The sequence below is a fragment of the Vulpes lagopus genome, chromosome X (genome assembly GCF_018345385.1).
Source record: "Vulpes lagopus strain Blue_001 chromosome X, ASM1834538v1, whole genome shotgun sequence".
Classification (NCBI taxonomy): domain Eukaryota; kingdom Metazoa; phylum Chordata; class Mammalia; order Carnivora; family Canidae; genus Vulpes; species Vulpes lagopus.
This window is the reverse complement of record NC_054848.1, coordinates 32734310-32754325: the sequence shown is the minus strand read 5'-3', so window position 1 is coordinate 32754325 and position 20016 is coordinate 32734310. Positions and strand designations below refer to the sequence as shown.

Here is a 20016-nt window from a genome sequence, read left to right as displayed (position 1 = left end):
TCACTTTGGTGTGCAAAATATCCCGAAAAAGGAGAAACAGTCTTCCTCTATGAATTACAAACGCGGCTTTTCTGCAGCAGCTTGCACGTGACACACAATTTAGGAGAGCCCAGTAGCAAACTGCACACCATCAAGTAAGCAGGCCAGTGTGGTTCAGCCTCGCCCATAAAATGAGAGCTGAGAATGGAGAGGCCTGAGATTAAGAACCCCCGGGGTCTGGTTAACATCTATGTGCCCTTGCCCAAGATATGGCACCTCTCTGAGCTCCAGTTTTACTTGTAAAATAAGAGAGTTGGACTAGAATACGAATGAACCTTCCAACCTTGATTTGGGAGAGTAAGATAGAATAATGGTTGCGATAAGCTGAGTAATGTGACCCCTGCCACCCCCACCTCAGCCCCACAAAAGATGTCCACATCTGAATCCCTGAATTCCTGGAACCTGTGAATACCTTACCTCATGTAGCAAAAGGCACTTCACAGATATGATTAAGTTAAGGACCCTGAGAGAGAGAGAAGACATGAGGATGGAAGTAGAGGTCAGAGAGGAGAAAAGATACTGAATTGCCAGCTTTGAAGATGGAGGAAGGGGTCTTGAGCGAAGGAACGCAGGCTGTTTGTAGAAGCTGCAAAAAAGCAAGTAAATGGATTCTCCCCTAAAGCCTCCAGAAGAAACATAGTCTTGCAGACCCATTTTTAGACTTCTGACCTCCAGCACTGTAAAATAATAAGCTTGTGCCCCTTCAAGCCACTAAATTTATGGTAATTGGTTATTGCAGCAATAGGAAACTAATTTAGGTTAAGAACTTGGGCGCTACTATCAGACTACTTGAGTTTAAATCCTTCTTCTCTTACTGGATATGTGAACTTCCACAAATGACCTAAACTCCCTGTACCTCAGTTTCATTTGAAAAATGGGAGGGTTGGTACCAGAACCAAACCTGCTGGGTTATTTTGAGTTTACTAGAGGAAATCCTTAGGCTCATCAGGAACTTTTAGATAAATGTAATCCTTGTTCTGCTCAATTTCGTCATTTAATTTAGGGTATTTGTACCTTATATCCTAAAAGTCAAATATTTCTTTTTATGTCGCCACTGAGGAGGACCGGGGTAGAGGCATTTACTTTTAAGAGTAATGTATGTAACATTTCATTCGATCCTTACAATCAACCGTGAAGTAGGTATAATCAAGTTTTCATACGAGGCTGTGAGAGGTCAATTCACCTAAGTAACCAAGTAACAGGGCTGGTGAGGGGCCAGAGCACTTCAAAGTGTTCATTATTACACTGACTGCACTTAGTGGCGGGACTGTGATGAAAGGGTATGTGCACTAAACACAGCAGTGGGCCCTCAACCAATGCTGCGGGGCCTGGGCTGACACTAGGTCACCCATCCGGCCACACTGCCCAGCTCTTCACCCCCCAGCCGGGTTTCCGGAAAGGCGGGGGGCAAGGGGCAGCCGCCTCCCAGCGCGCAGAGCCCCGCCCCCGCCCCCGACGAGGCGGCGCCCTGACGACACAAAGGCGGGGCCTTCCGGGGGGCCGCCCCGCTGCAGGGATGGGGGCGGGGCCTCCCCGGAGGGCACTGCGCGGACGCGGAGCGCGGCGGGCTGTGGCTCCGCCCCTCGGCAGAGTCGGCGCCACCATGGAGGAGTACCACAGGCACTGCGACGAGGTACCGCCCCTCGGCAGCCCGCGAGCGACCCCCGCCCCCGCCCGCCTCGGCTCCAGGCTCGGCCCCGAGGGCGCCCCCGACCGTCCGGGTCTGGCGCCCTCCGAGCCCGGGCCCCCCCTCCCCTGCCCTCCGGGCCCCGCCCCGCCCGGCCCCGAGGCCTGAGTGGGGGGCTGCGAGTCGGGGTGGCAGGGGAGGGCGGGGGATCGAGGTGGAGGGCCGGAAGGCGGGCTCGGGGTGCGTGGGGTGGGGATGGGGTGTCGGCGCCGCCCGTCTCCGAGACGGGCCTTAGAGGCCGGTCTGCACGGCGGCTCCCTCCGCCCCTCGGCGTCCCCGAGGCAGGTGCCGCAGCCTCGCGAGCCGGGCCCTGATGGCGGAGCCGCGCCCCAGCACCGCGGCGGGGGTGGGCTGGAAGGAGGTGCCCCGCGGATCACGAGCCCCCGCCTACTGCCTCAGGCCTCCCGGCGCCTCACCGGAACCCCACGATGTTAGGTGTTCCCTTCGTGTTACTGATGGGGACTCTGACTTTCATGGCGACTAAGCGATTTGCCCGAAGTTAAAACCGCCAGGAGCGACAGATGCCCCATTCGAACCCAGGCCTCTTGACTACACGCCTGCAAGCATGGCTCCCCTTAGCCATTAGGAGGGTGAGGCCTTAGGGATCCCAGCATAGGGACCGGCCTGAAGGGCAGAAGAGAGCAAGGCCTTCTCCGTCCAGTGGTAGCCACAGGTGAACGATGCAGTGAAGTAAAGTAGGCACCTGGCGCAGGGGCCACCGCAAGTGGTGTGCTGTTCGACCCCTGGAGAGGGCTTCTGGTCCCTCCGTCTTTCGGATGTGGGCTTCTGCGGAAGCCACACTGAAACCCATTTAGTTTTGTGATGCGGGTAGCACACACGCTTGTAGGTTAGTGGGAAAGTATTCTCATTTTAGAAATTAAGGGACAAGCAGTTTCTCAGACCTATCCCTCCCACCGAACGCTGGTCTACTGACTCCCAAGGGGGTTCTGTACTACAGTACCTCCTAAATATATTTGAAAAGAAATGAAATTACATGTGTTACCGTTGCTACCCACTACTACCTGATTATCGGGTGACCTTCCAAATCGCAGTGAAACGGACATCATTTAATTTGTAGGTCACTTTTGAAAATAATGACCTTATTTTAAGGTGAAATGATAATTTTGAGAGGGTCAAAATGTGAGAGTTGTTTTCACAATCCTAGTTGTTTAGGATTTTTTTTTCCTTTGTTGTTGGGGAATTCTGTAGTGTAATGAAATGAGTTGAAAATATTTTAAATTTATACTCAGGATGATACTTAGCTCCAGAATTTTTTTAAAACTAATTTTAAGTTGCACAGTGGTATTTACAAAAATGGTGAGGTCATAAAGCACCTAAAACGTCTCCATGGAAACAAATCATGTATTGCCTGAAGAGTTTTGGTTTAGATTACAATCTTATCACATAGCCTAGTTCTCTACTCTAGGACACTTGGATATCATTAATAGTTGCTTTTAACTCAGAAGTCTATCAAGCCACTTCACAACAAAGATTAAGTTACCCGGCCTATTATAATATTAAGGTGACATTAATTTAGATCAAGCATTTTCATAATCTTTAATTCAGGAAAGCCACATTTTTGCCCCACATGAAGTTAAACAAAATTGAAAACAGTCTATTAATTAGTCTCTTTATAGATCACTTCATTCTTATTCTTCTGTGGCCTTTTCCTATATACTGATGTATGTGTATACATCTTTATATCCTCCTCCTGCTATTTCCTGAGCTTTACAGTACAAAGATTCTCAATCTAGGGCATTCATCAAAAATCACCAGCAAAGCACCTTTAAAAAACTGTTTGCCCAGGCTGTGCCCCAGACTTAATGAATCAAAATCTCAAGGGAGGTGGGTGGGGAAAGCATTTTGCAATTGTAGAAGTGTTCTCGGTGGGATTAGCAGCTGGGTACACCTGACACCCCTTATCATTATGGTCTGCTGTCACTAACACCTGCTCAGGATAGCCTAGGGTATTCTGTGTGTCATCACAGCTACAAATAAAAGGAAGTCTGTGTTGAAAGCAGCTGTATCTTGTTTTCCCCTCCTTTAGGTTGGCTTCAATGCTGATGAAGCTCACAATATTGTGAAGGAGGTGAGTTACACATCTTGTTCATCTTGAAACTTTAAAAAGCTCTATTTTGACTTCCAGTACAAACTTAGAAACCTTACGATTAAAACAAGATTTTATATATATTTTTTAAATTTTATTTATTTATTCATGAGAGACAGAGAGAGGCAGACACATAGGCAGAGGGAGAAGTAGGCTCCCTGTGGGGAGCCCGATGCGGAACTCGATCCCAGGACCCCGGGATCATGACCTGAGCCAAAGGCAGACGCTCAAGCACTGAGCCACCCAGGCATCGTAAAATTTTTAATATTTACTCACTTTTTATAGGGGTGCTTTATAGAGATGGGCCTTAGGAAGGTGTTTTGTTGTATACCATCAGGTATCCTGGAGCTTACTCTGAAAGTGATATTGGAGCATTATTCTAGAAAACTGGTTTGCTGTTTTCTAAAATTGATGTTCTGTCTTTAAAAAAAAAAGAGCCATTATCCTGTAGGGCAAATATTATTTTGAAAATTAAAACTATAGAAGTATGTGTGTGTATATCTCTGTCACACACACACACTTTTATATAGGTAAATTATATGTAAAATATGTCAAAAGACCCTAGAAGTATGTTTTAGCCCAATTTAATTGGAAAAATAATCACTTAATACTGACACTGATATGCTAAATCAAAATCTTAAGAAAATTATTTGAAACATGGAATCTGATCCTCCTAGTAGGCAAATAGGCAGGAAGTTCTATTTGGGAATCAGTTCTGACAGAGGAACTTGAATTACTCTAGTGGTATCACATACAGACTATACTGTGAGTAAGGCATTTATGAACCCTTTTAATAGTCCTGAGTCATTTTTCACTGTGCCAAATCCTAGGAAAACAATGAGCTGGCCCAGAAGGCAACCATGTATTGTAGGTGTGGTGGCTGGATCTGTGTCCTAGCAGGCCCTACCCTGCCTTTAGTCTGGGCTGGATTGGCTTGCCCTCTGGGCATTGAGCACCTTCTCAGCCCATCCTGAGACAGTGTCTGGCCTGTCTGAATGTTCTAGGGCACAAGCTCACCCAGAACTCATCCAGGTCTAGTCTTGTATAGCTAGGATCAACCCGAGATCTGAGAAAGCTAGACAGGCACCTCAAAATCCTGCCGTATTTTAATAGTTCAGACATATGTAGTGCAGCATGATGAACCTAGCTAACAGTACTGTATACTTGAGAGCTACTGAGAGTAGATCTTGAATGATTCTACCACAAAGGCAAAAGGTAGTAACTACATGGAGGGGTGGATATGTTAACTAACCTTATTGTGATAATTTTACAACATATCTGTCGTATCAAATCACATTGTACATCTCAAACTTAAACACTGTCGAACTTACACAATGTCGTGTGTCAGTTACACCTCAATAAAGCCAGGAAAAATAAAATGACAGCAACAATAAGGAGGATGATAATCTGTAACATTGCATATGTGCTTCCTCTGTCGCAGTCACTATACTTGAGCACTTGATATTCACGATCTCACTCCATCCTCACAATAACCTGATACAATGAGGCTGTTCTAAGGGTTAGGAAAATAGGGGCTCTGGCTCTGAGAGGTTAAGTCACTTGCAAAAGGTCACAGTGAGTAGGTGGCAGAAGTGACTTTACAGCCTATGACTGGGGTTCTAGACCAGCACTCAGTCAGGCATCAGAAATGGATGTGAATGAGCACTGGAAAATTATTTAACTGTCTTGTGCTAAAGCATCTGAAAAGTGATGTTTGTTGATTTACTTTTAGTGGCAGGAGGTGGTAGCTTTATAGTTAAGTAATTACATAATGTAAACAGAAATGTAATTATTACACATAAAAATTCTATTTTTAAATTGGACTCCTGCTTTGTTTCTAGCATCTGAAACCTAGTTCAAATCCCAGCTGTTTCAAAGCCAACCTTTAACCAATTAATTTCACCCTTCCTTAATCTCCACTTGCCTCCATAATCCTTTTATGACATAGCTTATCATCCTTGATTAGTCTTTCTTGTGTTACAGATTTCTTTTATTAGCTGCTCTGCTAGTTCTTTCCAACAGAGGCCATGTCATTTTTATCTTTATATGGCCTCTAGTTATCTCATAGACTGAGATAATACGTGCAGGTGAACACTCTGAAAATCCTAACACAGAGACAGAGCATAATAAGTATTTACCAGATGCATATTTTCTAAGATGCTTTTTGGGATTATAAATATTTTTATGTTTTGAATAAACATATTTGTTTATGTGATTTGTATATGCTGTGATTTGTATATGTCTTTAACTATCTTCTGCCCTTTTAGTGTATAGATGGGGTCTTGGGTGGTGAAGATTATAACCAGAACAACATCAACCAATGGACTGCAAGCATAGTGGAACAATCCTTAACACATTTGGTTAAGTTGGGAAAAGCTTATAAATATATTGGTGAGTATCAGTGTCCTTCCTCACTAGTTTATTCCCCTTTGTCCTCACGGTCTTCTCTGAATTTAGAGAATATAAATGAGTGTGATACACAAGTTGGATTCTAATAGGACATGAAGGACTTCTACCTTATTCAGACAAAGACAATATATGGTATTACCTAAAAGATGGAGCTCCTGCCAGCCACCCAACTGTCCTTAGTAGCTGTACCTTTTACATTTGTATCAGCTGCCCCCCTTCCACCAAAACCCACTCAGCCCTACTGTCTCCCTGTCAGGAGCTCCAGGCCTCCTTACATGGCCATAGGATGGCAAAGCGCCACACGATAATTGTTGGGAAAGTGTAATCTTTTCTTCATTTTTGTGTCTGGATTATGCCCATGGAATGAGACACGTGATTTGGCCCACATTTTTTTCCTGCAGCACAATCATCAGTGGTTATGGCAGCGGGCAACAGACTGGATCCAGTGGGGTCAAAATCGTGGTGGTAGATAATCAAGAGGACTTATTTTTTTCTAATCTATTTGCCGAGTGCTTTGTTTTCTGTTGGTTTTTACAGCTTTTAGAGCTCTGAACTCAAACACTTTGATATCTTCTCCTTTGCCAGTGCTCTCATTCTGCAACTTTATTTTTAGTGACCTGTGCAGTGGTCCAGAGGAGTGCCTATGGCTTTCACACAGCCAGCTCATGTTTTTGGGACACCACATCTGATGGTAAGAGACCTTAAGCTGATTCATACAAAATCCAACTTCTGGCAGAGTCAAATAGTGCACTTATTATCACTTATTATCAGATGCTTACTTACCTCTAATTAAATTCCGAAAAAGCATCAACAGGATTGCTTTGTACCTAGCAACAAATATGCCTTCAAATATGAAATGTGAAGATGTAACAGATTGCAGAAAATATATTAAAACCAATGAAAATGTGTGATTTCAATATTTTGCTGATATTTCATATTTTTTTGTGTTTCAGGAACCTGTACCGTAAGATGGGAGAACCGAACCATGAACTGTATTGTCAATGTTTTTGCCATTGCTATTGTTCTGTGACAGACTAAAAATGTTCGGCCAAAGCCATTAACTTAAGAATTTGTCAGTGTATCCTTTCTAAAAAGAGTAGTTACTTATTAATGTGTTAGATGACAAGTGTGCAATATGCTTCAAAAGCTAGCAACAAAAACTGAATATTATAAGCAAGCAATCTCATAGTAAGTTGGCAGATTATCTCATTCTATCCGGCATCGTTTAAATAGGAAAAATTTAATGTTGGCAAAACACAAAAACAAATACGGCATGACATGAAAATACAATCTTATGTTTACACCGGCTTTTCACTAACATGTACCTAAGAAGATGGAGAAATCCATTCAGATAATGAAATTCTATTTCATCTAGGGAAGTTAACAGGAATAAATGTATGACCCCCCCCAAAAAAAAAGCTGCAGAGATAAATGTAGAGAAAATAATAACTAGCTAACACTTCTTAGTTTTTCATTTCTTCTCCTCACTCAGTTGTAAACATCCTTTAGTGGAAAATAGTTCTGTTCATTTTTTTCCCTACCAACTATTATTGCAGTAGCAACCATCACTGACTTGTTACTTTTCTGAGAATGGTCAAGACAGTTTTTAAAATTCCAGATTCTTGGATTTACATTTGAGGGCCAAATAAATCTGGTAACCTGAATTCCCTAGTTAAACATAATTCATGACTGTTTGATGAAAAGTACACAACACTGACAGCTGCCTTACAATTGACTCATTTCATATAAATCTAACATTTATGGAATTCCTATTATATGCATATTTTTCTCTTAGCATTATAGTTATCAATGTACTGTGCAAATTCTGGCACCTGTTCAGTTGGACAGCTAACATGTTGGAGGAAGAAATAAGGAATTGTTTTACAAGAAGAAAACAAATCTGGTTATCCATGTAGAAGTAAGCAAAATGAATAGCACTTATTGCTGACAGAGAATTATAGATGTCAGTTTAAGCATTGCTCCTAGCAAGTAAAAAAAACATAAAATATGCAGCTCTTAAAGGCCTTACTAGCAGTATAACTACACAGATCGTCAGTTTTATCATTGCTTTAGTTACAACCATCTGTAAATAATTTAAATACTACATGGGGTTCAAATTGAGTGGAATCAAGTATAGATTAAAAGTATACAATCATTAGCAGGTTAATGAATATCTCAGGGCTTATGAAATGTAGTTAAATTTATTAAAATAAAAGATGAAAAATTAGGGTACATAGCTGGTCACCAAATATGAAGTCAATCTGGTTATTTAACCTGGAAAATAAAATTAAGTTTGCATATTACTACTAATACTAATATGTTTAGAGAGTGGAATCATGATTCATTGCATTTTGAGGGGAAAGGCTTATATTAGTACTGACAATATTAAGATAGTAGATAGTATTCTTGTAGGAATACTACGTGCATGTTTGATATGTTGCTGAATAACAGTAATTGTTTAATGTTTAAGAAGAATATTAAAATATGAGGATAGAGTTTCATGCAGTGATCTACATTTTTGGCACATCAAAAATTCTCACAGCCATTACCTTTATTTTACTTTGCGCTGCTAGCTTTTGTGCCCTTGAAGATTATAATAGTGACCAAAATATCTGTGCGGTTAAGGCTTGCTTTTGGTTATTATTATTGAAGCCTGATTCTAAAGGAATAATAATCAAATATACCTCGTGAACTTGCTATCTGCTCTGTTTTTATTTAAAATACAATAAAGATTATCTTCCTGTGCTGTGCTTTTGCTTCTTGCGTGATCATTGAATAAAGAAATGACATTGTGCTTACTCTAAAAAATTCTAAATAGGAATAAGGAAAAGGAATGTTAGGTCACACAGATACAGTGTACAGAATAAATACCATTAAAATAGCAACCCAAGCCCAGTATTCAACATTACAACATAATAGCTTCTATTTTATGCCTTTTATTCTGATTTTAACACAAAATTTCACTTTAAAGAAGTCAATGTAAAATACATTCTGTAACTATTAGCTTTTAATGACTATTTTTGGGAAGGAATTTTGTCCCTGTTTGTCAACTTTCAATTGAGTTGTTGCTGGTTTTGTTTTTTAATTAAAGACTTTAAGTATGTAAAATTAGGGTATTCAAATGTAAGTACTAACTCGGATTTTTGTAAAGCTGCAATTTTATGTTTGTAAAGTGCTAGTATGCTGCCCTAAGTTGATGGCAACATCTCATTACATTTTCTTTAGTAAAGTACTTTTTTACTCTTCTTCCCAAGCTGGATGTTATCTAATTATGAGTCACTGAAAGCATTTCACCACCTAAAGTCATCACATTTTTGAAGTAATCTTACAATACTGCAGATTTTCAAAGTTTGAAGTAAAAAAAAAACCAACAAACTGATCTGATAAGTTCCTTAAAAGTTAGAGAAAATGCTGACTCTTTATGACAAAGGATGTAGTTCTTTTATATAGCAGACACTAAGGCAAAGGTTGAGAGATGAAAATTTCACCCCATGTGTTAGGACCTACCTGAGGGGAATTTGTTTTAAAATACAGAAGGTGGAGCTACATTTTGTGACTAGAAAGATTCAGTAAAACTGACCTTTGTATATTTGTGAAATGCCTTATAAAAGGCTCTTAACCACGCAGCCCTTTCAAGATTTATTTTTTTTTAAATTTATGATAGGCACACAGAGAGAGAGAGAGAGGCAGAAACACAGGCAGAGGGAGAAGCAGGCTCCATGCACTGGGAGCCTGACGTGGGATTCGATCCCAAGTCTCCAGGATCGCGCCCTGGGCCAAAGGCAGGCGCCAAACCGCTGCGCCACCCAGGGATCCCCCTTTCAAGATTTAGATGGCCATCATCAATATACATTAAGTGGTCCAGGAGATTCTAGTCCACAATGTCTAGTTGCAAACCCTGTAATTCTCACTTGGATATGTCATCCTTGGATACGTAGGATATATTGACAATCCAGGACTACTTAGAACTGACTCCTACTGCTTCATGAAGAATGTTTCGTTCCAAAATGGATTCTAAGGATGTCAGGGATGAAGCTGGGACTTTGAAAAGACACTTGCGGTGACACCACCCGAATAGTGGTCACTTCCCTACAGAATGCAAAACATGGGCAACTCCCCCACTCTGGGATGCTTTAAAGGTATAGACTATATGGGAAGTTTCTTTGCAGCTCTGCCTTACTGTGTCAGGGAATTTGATGCCTGGGTTTATCCAGTAATGTATATTCGGCTTTCTTCATGCCAAAATACATGCCTTTTTATTTTACTGAATGCTTCATCTTTTTAGATACTTTTTTTAAGAACACCAGCTTTGAATGAGATATTTCAGTCTGGGTTTCTCAGGGCAGAGTTTTACATGAGCCAGTAATGAAAGCTTTGTCAACTCATTTTCATCCCCTATAATACCTTACGGAGAAAATCTGCATGAAAATTATTAGATTTTGGCATGTTATGACCTTTAATTTTGTAGGCTAGGAATTTGGGTTAAGCTGCATGAGCGAACGTGGGCTTTCATAGTTAATGCTCATACAAAACACCACCCAAAATGGTCAGGGTTAGAACAATGGTTTCTTAATAATCAAAGCAAATTTTTTTCTGTAAAGGGTTATATAGTAAATATTTGAGACCTTGCAGGCCTTTGCAACTATTCAAGTATGCCATCATAGTATGAAATCAGCCACAGACCATGAGTGAATGGGTGTACCGTGTTCCAAGGAAACTATTTACAAAAACAGGTGGCAAGCTGGTGAAGTTTACCAACCCCTGCATTAAAGAAGTGTTTCCTAGCCACTTAAAAAATTAGATATTAATGGATCTGAGAACTTTTTTTTCCCTTTTATTGTTCTCAGTTACAAAGGGACACATTTTCATATGTTTTTATTATCTTGGACTCAGAGGGACCTTATCAGTGAGCCAAACCTGTACTCTATGAAAAGAAAGAAGGGCTACAAATCAACTTTTCCAAAACTAAAGTAATTCCTTTTTGGATCTATATCACCTCACTTTTCACTAGTTGACAGATCATTTTATATCAGAGTTCATTTTAGCACCTATTTTAAAGACTATTATTATAAAAAGTCAACATTGTGTGTTTTATAGATTTTTGCGCCTTTTTTTTGTGGTGAAGATGGGTATCTACCTAGAGAATCATTCACACATACCAGATGTGGCAGTCATGGCCCATTCAATGCCTCTTATTAGCAGAAATCACATACAAGAAAGTGCATAGCCTACAGATCAAATAACCCTACCTCATAATTTGGGAAAGTAGATGTTCTTTACCCAGGAATGGCTGGGGTACATTAAGTCAAGCAAAATAGTTCCTCCGAATTGTGGATCGAAAATAAGGAGCATTAGTCAACAGGAGAGGGGAGCAAAGAGAGAAGCAAAAGTCTTGTCAAAGATTGGTGCAAGTTTTCTGAGTGGAAGAAGAGTCACCATACCTTGCCCTCTCCTCTGTCTACCATCCTTCAATCCAGAGAAGACAGACCAAATTCCAGTACCAGCAGCAATTGTGGCAGGCAGAGTGGTGTATTAGGCAGGGAGCAAGTCAATGGGAATGGTCTGGCTTTTAGAATCACTAGCATAGGGTGCTAAAAAGAAAAAAACCTATACACAAATGTTCGTAACAGTTTTAATAGTAATAACAAAAAAAAAACCCTAGAAACCACTTAGATGTCCTTTGGTGAGTGAATAGTTTAACCAACTCTGGTATGTACATGGAGTATTTCTCAGAAAAAAAGGAATATATTATTGATACAAGAATTTGCATGAATCTCAAGAGAACTGGGCCTAGTAAAAAAGCCAATCCTAAAAGAATACATAGTATATGAATCCATCTATATAACATTTTTGAAACACTTTTATTTTGAAGATTATTTATTTTAGAGAGAGAGAGAGAACACATGCAGAGGGTTGGAGGGAGGGAGGGAGGGAGAGAGAGAATCCTTAAGCAGACTCCCCACTTAGTGCAGAACCTGACTCCGGGCTCAGTCTCTCCACCCTGAGATCATAAACCTGAGCTGAAACCAAGAGTCGGATGCTTAACCAACTGAACCATCCAGGTACCCCTTGGAATGACACTTAAAAAATTGGAGAACAGATTAGTGGGTTCCAGAGTGTAGAGATAATAAGCAGGAGGGGAGTGGGGATGGTTATAAAAGTCCAGCATGAGAAATCCTTGTGGGGTTGGAACCATTTGGTATCTTGGCTGTGGTAGTGGACACACAACTCTACGTGTCATAAAATTGTGTCGAACTGAATACATACAAATAAGTGCAAGTAAAATTGGGGAAATCTGAATAAGGTTGGTGGATTTATCAATGGCAATATCCTAGTTGTGATATTGTAGTATAGTTTTGCAAAATGTTACCATCAGAGGAAACTGGGAAAAGGACACAGGGAACCTATCTATTATTTCTTATAACTACATATGAACCTATAATTACATCAATAAAAATTTTAATTAAAAATGAAGATGAAACAATTTCATACAAAAAAAACATTTAAAAATGCAGATCAACTTTTGGTTGTTTTCTTGACTCTGAATTCTCTTCCAAAATGTGCCCCTTTATTGTTTGCTTCCAGGAAAGACTACTCCCACTACTCCCCAGGATACACCACTACATAAAGACATCCTGAAAGAAAAAGTGAGAGGCCAGAATAGCCAAGCTGCTCTGTAATAAGCCAGTCTCTTAATCTGGAAAATTCTGTATTGACTCTGCTAAATTTGGGCTCATGAATGATTTGTAGTAGCAAGGGTTCAATTACACTTAAGACCAGATAAGTGTTAGCTTTCCACAAGGTGTATCAGATGTGGAAGAGGGCTGAACATTTCCCCAAAAATCAGTACTTTTCTTGCATCCTATATTTTATTTATCCATTCATCAGTTGATGGAAATTTGGATTCTTAGTTTTTATTTTTTTTTATTTTTTTTTTTAATTTTTATTTATTTATGATAGTCACACAGAGAGAGAGAGAGAGGCAGAGACACAGGCAGAGGGAGAAGCAGGCTCCATGCACCGGGAGCCCGATGTGGGATTCGATCCTGGGTCTCCAGGATCGCGCCCTGGGCCAAAGACAAGCGCCAAACCGCTGCGCCACCCAGGGATCCCGGATTCTTAGTTTTTAATATTATGAAAATGCTGTCATGAACATTTGTGACCAAGTTTCTATGTGGACATACATTTTCATTTCTCTCAGGCACATGCTTAACAGTGTAATTGCTGGGTCACATGGTGTGAAAGGTGCAGTGAGTATTGGATGGGACGCCTGGTAAGAAATTGGCAATGCCCACTACCCTTCCACAATGAAATGTTTTCCCACATTATTTTGAAATATATAGCCATCTTGATGTAGTTTCTGCTTTCCCTCTAGGAATAGATATGCATATAAGAAATGTTTCACTTTCTCCTTACCTTTTGTATTAGTTTCCTATTGCTGCTTACATTTGATGGCCCCAAACTAAACAAATTAAGTTTCTTACAGTTCTGGAGGTCATAAGTCCAAAATGGTCTTACTGGGATAAAATCAAGGTTTAAGCAGAGCTGCATTCCTTTTTTTTTTTTTTTTAAAAAGATTTTATTTATTCATGAGAGACACAGAGAGAGAGGCAGAGACACAGAGAGAGAAGAAACAGGCCCCCTGCAGGAGCCCGACATGGGACTTGATCCCAGGACCCCAGCATCATGACCTGAGCTGAAGGCACATGCTCAACCACTGGGCCACCCAGGTGCCCCAGTAGGGCTGCTGCATTCCTTCTAGAGGTTCTAGGAAAGCATCTGTTTCCTTGCCTTTTCTAGCTTCTAGAGCCTATATACATTTCTTGGTTAGTGGTTCCATTGCCAAAGCCAGAAGTGTAGCATTTTCAACTTTCTCTCCTTTCTGACCCCTGCTTCTGTCATCTCCTTCTCTGACTGAGTCTCCAGCCTCCATCTTTCCTTTCCTAGGACCCTTGTGATTACATTGGGCCCACCCAGGATAATGTCATCACCCTAAGTTCTTTAACTTAATCACACCTGCAAAATTCCTTTTACCATGTAACATTTTTACAGGTTCTAGAGATTAGCATGTGGATATGTTGGGGCAGTCATTATTTTGTCTAGTACAACTCAATTACTGTACACTGAATGCCAATGGATTCGGTCTAAATATCAGAAAAGCATTGGGGACCATAATGAATTGAATAGCACATGCCCCTTCAAAGATGGAAACTACATATCAGCTTCAGCCATCATCAACATTTAGAAACAAGGTCTCAAGATTCCTCAGTTTTGTAAGAAATTCAGTTTCATAAAAATTCAGAAATATCCATTATACTGTGAAATCTCTCAACTTCAAGATCTTGATATTTTTCAACATTGGATTTTGGACTTGGGGGCCCAATAAATTGTATAGGTCTTTCCTACTTGAGTTCTGAACAAATTAAGAGACAAGAAAAAAGGATACAGTCAAACATCACCTTTCTGTTGGAGAATAGGACTTACCTGAACAACTGATCTTTTTAATATTGAACCTCAGGATTTGAATCATCGCCCAGTCCCAAGCAGAAACATAGTCTCTCTGGTGAATCAGCTAGAAAGAGGAAGATAAGAAGCAGCCATTCCACTTCCCAGGGCAGGAATGAGTAAGGGAGCAAAGAAAGATCAGTAACGTTACATGAATTGGTGATGGCCCACATGGGGAACCATATGAAAGGAAACATCATGAGTGGAATTTTAGCACCGCTCCCTTAACACTTGTCACTGATTCTGAAGATTTTAAAGATTCATTTATTTATTTTAGAGAGGGAGGAGGGGCAGAAGGAGGGAGAGACAGAGACAGAGAGAGAATCTCAAGCAGGTTCCACACTCAGCACAGAGCCCAACTCAGGACTCGATCTCATGATCCTGAGATCACGACCTGAGCAGAAACCAAGAATTGGACGCTCAACCAACTGCACTGCCCAGGTGCCCTGATTTTGTGGTTTTTAAACACTTTGTAGCCTAACATTGTCCAGGCCAAAGAAAGCATGTCTGTGGGTCACTATGGTCCATGGGTCATTAGTTTGTCTCTGTTTCATGGTCTCCTAGGCCGCCTTGTGGCCTCCCCTCCCACCTTGTCCCAGTCTCTTCCACTTTTTGGCTGATGCCCAGACACTGCAATAGTCCCACAGTGGTCAATAATAAGCAAGGGAAGAAAATTAAGTCAGCCGCTGTCTGGACTTAAGGCCAAGGCAGTATGTCTGGGAGCAGCTGCTATTAGTACAATAGAACTACTGTTCTATGAATCGTTAGTATACTGTCTTTGGAGGGCAATTTGGCAGCATCTATCCAATGTTTAAGTGTTACAGCCCATAACCACAGTTCCTAGAATCTATACAACAGAAATAATAACATTCATGGATGAAGAAAAAAAACAAGAATTTTCTTTGCCATATTGTTCATAAAAGCAAATTTACAAAAAGGAAACTACAATGTCCACCACTAGGACAAGAAATAAATGAATCATGGAGAAGAAAAGAGAAGGTATGACATTGGACTTCATGGATTATAGGTTAGAAACCATTAAACAATTATATAGTAATTTTATTTTATTTTTTTTTTAATTTTTATTTATTATTTATGATAGTCACAGAGAGAGAGAGAGAGGCAGAGACATAGGCAGAGGGAGAAGCAGGCTCCATGCACCGGGAGCCCGATGTGGGATTCGATCCCAGGTCTCCAGGATCGCGCCCTGGGCCAAAGGCAAGCGCCAAACCACTGCGCCACCCAGGGATCCCCTTATATAGTAATTTTAAAAAATTAAATTACACACGAGTACATTTTTATTTGAAGCCCTTCCATGTAACCAAAGCTTAACAAGGCCCTTGCCCTCCATCTTGTCTCCTTTTGGTTTCTCACCTTGTCATCCACTCCCAAGGATAATAAGAGGTAATAACTGCTGGCACTTTGATGTATATAATTCCAGGATTTTCCCTATATGTATATACATATATGCATGTGCCACTGGAAAATTGTATATAATAGATACGATTCTGCAGACTGTTCCTTTTAGGCAACAGTATATACCCTGGGGATTTTTTTCATGTTAACATATATAGGGCCACACTGCTAAGTTTAGCTGCTATATTGCATCATACGGTATGGGTGGGCCATAGTTTATTCCTTTCTGTCCTCATGGGCAACTGGGTAATTTCCAACATTCTGCTCTTACAAACAATACTGACATGAATATCTTTGCACAAACTGCCTTGTGTTTGCAAATGTCTGTCCAAAAATATTTTAGAAGTAGAGTTACTGGGTTTTAAGATGTGCACCTTTTAAATATGAATATATTGCATTTCTTCTGTAATTTAAAAATAATCATTTGTCTTAAGAAGACAGAAAACAATTCAGACTCTTGAAAATAGCAAGCAAATATATTTGCACATGGGAGGGAACTTTCCTCCCATGGATGTACATACAGTGCACACATATATGGCTAAAGAGATCCTGTGCCAGCCCTTAAAACAAACAATACTCAGGAGCAAAAAAAAAAAGTGTTATTAAGCAGAAGGAAGGAGCACATGGTGAAGACTCCAAGGGGATGCAGATGGCTCCAGCAAGTGGAAGTTGGAAATGGAAAAGTTAGGAATGCCCAGACTCATAGACTAGAAGGGAATGGAGAAGGGCTCATCATAAAGTTGTAGAATCCTAGAATTGGAGGGGGCTTTGAGGTTGCCTATGCTAACTTCCTGGCCATAACAGAAACCCTTTCTACAAACACATTTGACAGATGGTTTATGTGGGAGGTTGTGTAGGGCCTGGATTAGGGGTCATGTTCTACATCCAAATCCATTACCGGGCAGGGTAATGTCTTCCATTAAACTGGTCCCCTTTGATCTGAAGTCACACCAGTAGGGAAGCATGGTTGGATTTCACGGAAGAAAAACATGCTCAGTGTTTAAAAGTCTTTATCCTGAAGGTATAATATTGAAATTCTTGTTTTGCCTTCTCTTCTTCAAGGAATTTAGCTCCCTGTGCAGTTTAGCTGTGCTGCCACCAGGGGACAGACGGACGCCATTGATTATGTGCTGATGAGAAACTCGAAAGTTCGTCTCTCCCTGAGATTCAGATGGCTCTGCCAGCTTTGGTCGGTCACCCAGGATGTCTAGCCATAGATCTCCTGCTTTGCCTAGAAAATGTATCCATTTGTTAAAATGATTACAACCTGTCAAGCTTTAAGCCCGTCACACTGGAACCCACATTTTCCAGGCTTCCGAGTACCTAAGCAAGAAGAAATAGTGGCAGTCCGATTTATGGCAACCCTTCCTCAGAGAAATCACTGGAGTTCCAAATCCTGCTGTTCCCTTCGAGGTCTCTCCACTGCGTCTGCTGTGTATTCCTCAGTGCCCCTTCCAGGCCTCCTCCTGCCAGCCCCCCAATGCCCATTTTCCTCCCCTGGTCTCTTCCCACAGGCAACAGGGGTGAGGTCAGTAAATCCTGCAGTAAGTGCTTACCTGGCGTTCACTCTGTGCCAGACACTGTTCCAGGCGCTGGGGAAACGGACCAACAAGCCCTTGCCTCATGGAACTTACATTCCAGTGGGGAGGCAAACAGTAAGCAAATGTGTTCAGACGGTGGTAAGTGCTCTACAGAAGTAATAAGAAATAAGAAGGAACGCGGGTGTTACCAGACGGAGGGCTGGATCCAAACTCAGGTTCTGCTGCTCACCACCCGGAAGTCAATACTTGAGAGAAGAGGGAGGAAAGGTTGCTTTACCCCGGGAGGGGGCCGCCTAGAAAGATGGCGCCTAATGTCCCAAGGAGCCCGTCCAGGAATAGCAGGAGGTTTTTAAAGGGGAAGGCTCGGGAAACAGTGACCAGGCTACATGCAGGGGACGCTGGTGCTCAGCAGTTAGTCATTTGTCCTGATTCTACCAATCCGCCCATAATCAAGGCTCCCAGGTGTCTCTCATGGAGGATACCATGGTCAGCGAGGGCTGTTTCTGAGCGCAGTCAGGCCTTCTCTTCCCGCAAGCCTGGTCCTTTGTTCCTCGAGGCCAGTGGTCAGCAAGATCTCAAGGGAAGTAGGTTAGTTCTCAGGCAAGGAGGACGTAAGTGTACCGGTTGGAGTGCTGTGGCACAGGGGAGAGATTCAAGGAGGGCCCAGTGGCAGGGCTGCCATTTTCGATGGGATGGTCAGGGCAGACCTCCCCACTGAACGGAATGCTTGAGGAGATCTGGAGCTGACGGGGGGTGAAGCAGACAGATTTGTGAGATGAGATTCATATCAGGCAAAGGGAAGCACAGGTGTAAAGATCTTGAGGCAAAACAACTCACAGTATGTTTTCAGGACAGCAAGGTGGCCAGCGTGGTCGGAGCTGAGTGAGAAAGGGAGAGAGTGATGGGACATAAGACCAAGTAGATAATAGAGGACTTGATCACATAGGCCCATTTCTGCGTGAGAGGAGATAGCCCTGATGTGATGTGGTCACTGTGGCTGCGGTGTTGAGAGTAGACCAGAGGTGGCCAAGGACAGAAGCAAAGAGCCCAGTGAGGAGGCCCTTGCTATAGGTCCGGTGACAGATGGTGGCTCAGACTAAGATGGTAGCAGCGGAAGAGTGGAGGAGAAGGTCAGATGCTGGAAACATTGTGAAGGTAGAGTTGACGGGATTTGATAATAAATTGCCTGTGGCTTTTTGAAGAAAGAGGACTCGGGGTAGGTTATGGTTTTGGCCAAAGCAGAAGGAGTCTTCCACTTACTGTGGTGGGAAAGACTACCGGCTAGGCATCGAAGTAAGAAAAGCACTACAAGAGTGAGGACTCCTGAAAAGTCAAGGACAGAAATTTTTGTAAGAAAGAAAGTGTGAAAAACTTTCTCACACACTAATGGGGGGGGGGGGGCGGCATCTCTTCTGCAGCTGTGGCTACAGTTGCTGCCTGACACAGTCTCACCGACATCGGTGGATGTTTCTGCCACCTTCAATGCCTGCTGGGTTGGAAGACAATCCTCCCTTCCTGAGAGTTGGAGACAATTCTCATACTTGACCTCAAAATGTCATGGTCCTCTATGTTCGTTCTCAGTTCCTAGTCTCTTGGAGCTCCGCTAGAGACAAGACAACAGAACTCTCATCTTGCATTGGGAGACAAAGGGACACCCCATGAAAGGCTACATCCAAAAGGCTCCACCTGGCACACCCTGTTCAGCTCCCAGAGCAAGTCTAATAAGAAGAATCCAGCTTTCCCCATTCAGAGTGGTTCTTTCCCACCTAGAATGCTGCTTCACACTGACCATCTATCTCAGCTCCCCCTCTATGGCCATTACCCCCCCAAGTCCAGTCTTCTTAGATAATCTCAAGCACTCCAGAGCTCACAGTGGCCCCGGATCTGGAAACTGTGCTGCGCTTTATTTAATGATCATGCTTTAAACAGTTTGTTGAAATAAATGGACTTACTAAAATGGTTGTACATTATTCTCAATTGTTAACTATTTAATGGCATAACCTAATTTTGCCTTTATATACTGTCACTAATTAAAATTTTAAGTTTGAAAGTAGAATTCTCTTGCAAGATCATCTTTTGAGGTCAACTCCTACCCTGGAGTGAATTTCAGTACCTCAGTTCATTTACCTTGATCATCATTGTTCTATGAAGATATAGGGTAGTACTCAAGTTTTGTGGGCAACACACCAGCCAAATTCAAATCCTCACTCCTTCATCTCCTAGATGTAACACTGGGAACATTGCTTATTACCTCTATGCCTCAATTTCCTCCTCTGAAAAGCAGGAATAATAACTATGAGGATTAAATGAGA

At 41.8% G+C, this 20016-nt stretch overlaps 1 protein-coding gene across 1 annotated transcript; it reads left to right on the top strand.

The window, feature by feature from the left end:
- Positions 1-1554: 1554 nt before the first annotated feature.
- On the top strand, positions 1555-8992 carry DYNLT3 (dynein light chain Tctex-type 3). The gene is made up of 5 exons (XM_041742151.1): positions 1555-1672; positions 3774-3815; positions 6101-6224; positions 6856-6933; positions 7196-8992. Exons 1-5 carry the CDS (start codon positions 1556-1558, stop codon positions 7270-7272), a joined length of 438 nt encoding a protein of 145 aa, XP_041598085.1. The 5' UTR covers position 1555; the 3' UTR covers positions 7273-8992.
- Positions 8993-20016: the final 11024 nt, after the last annotated feature.

Coding starts and splice junctions, on each gene's coding strand:
- DYNLT3 (XM_041742151.1), top strand. CDS start 1,556: ATGGGGGCGGGGCCTCCCCGGAGGGCACTGCGCGGACGCGGAGCGCGG. Junction 6,225..6,855: donor AAAAGCTTATAAATATATTG/GTGAGTATCAGT, acceptor CTTTATTTTTAG/TGACCTGTGCAGTGGTCCAG. Junction 6,934..7,195: donor TTGGGACACCACATCTGATG/GTAAGAGACCTT, acceptor TTTGTGTTTCAG/GAACCTGTACCGTAAGATGG.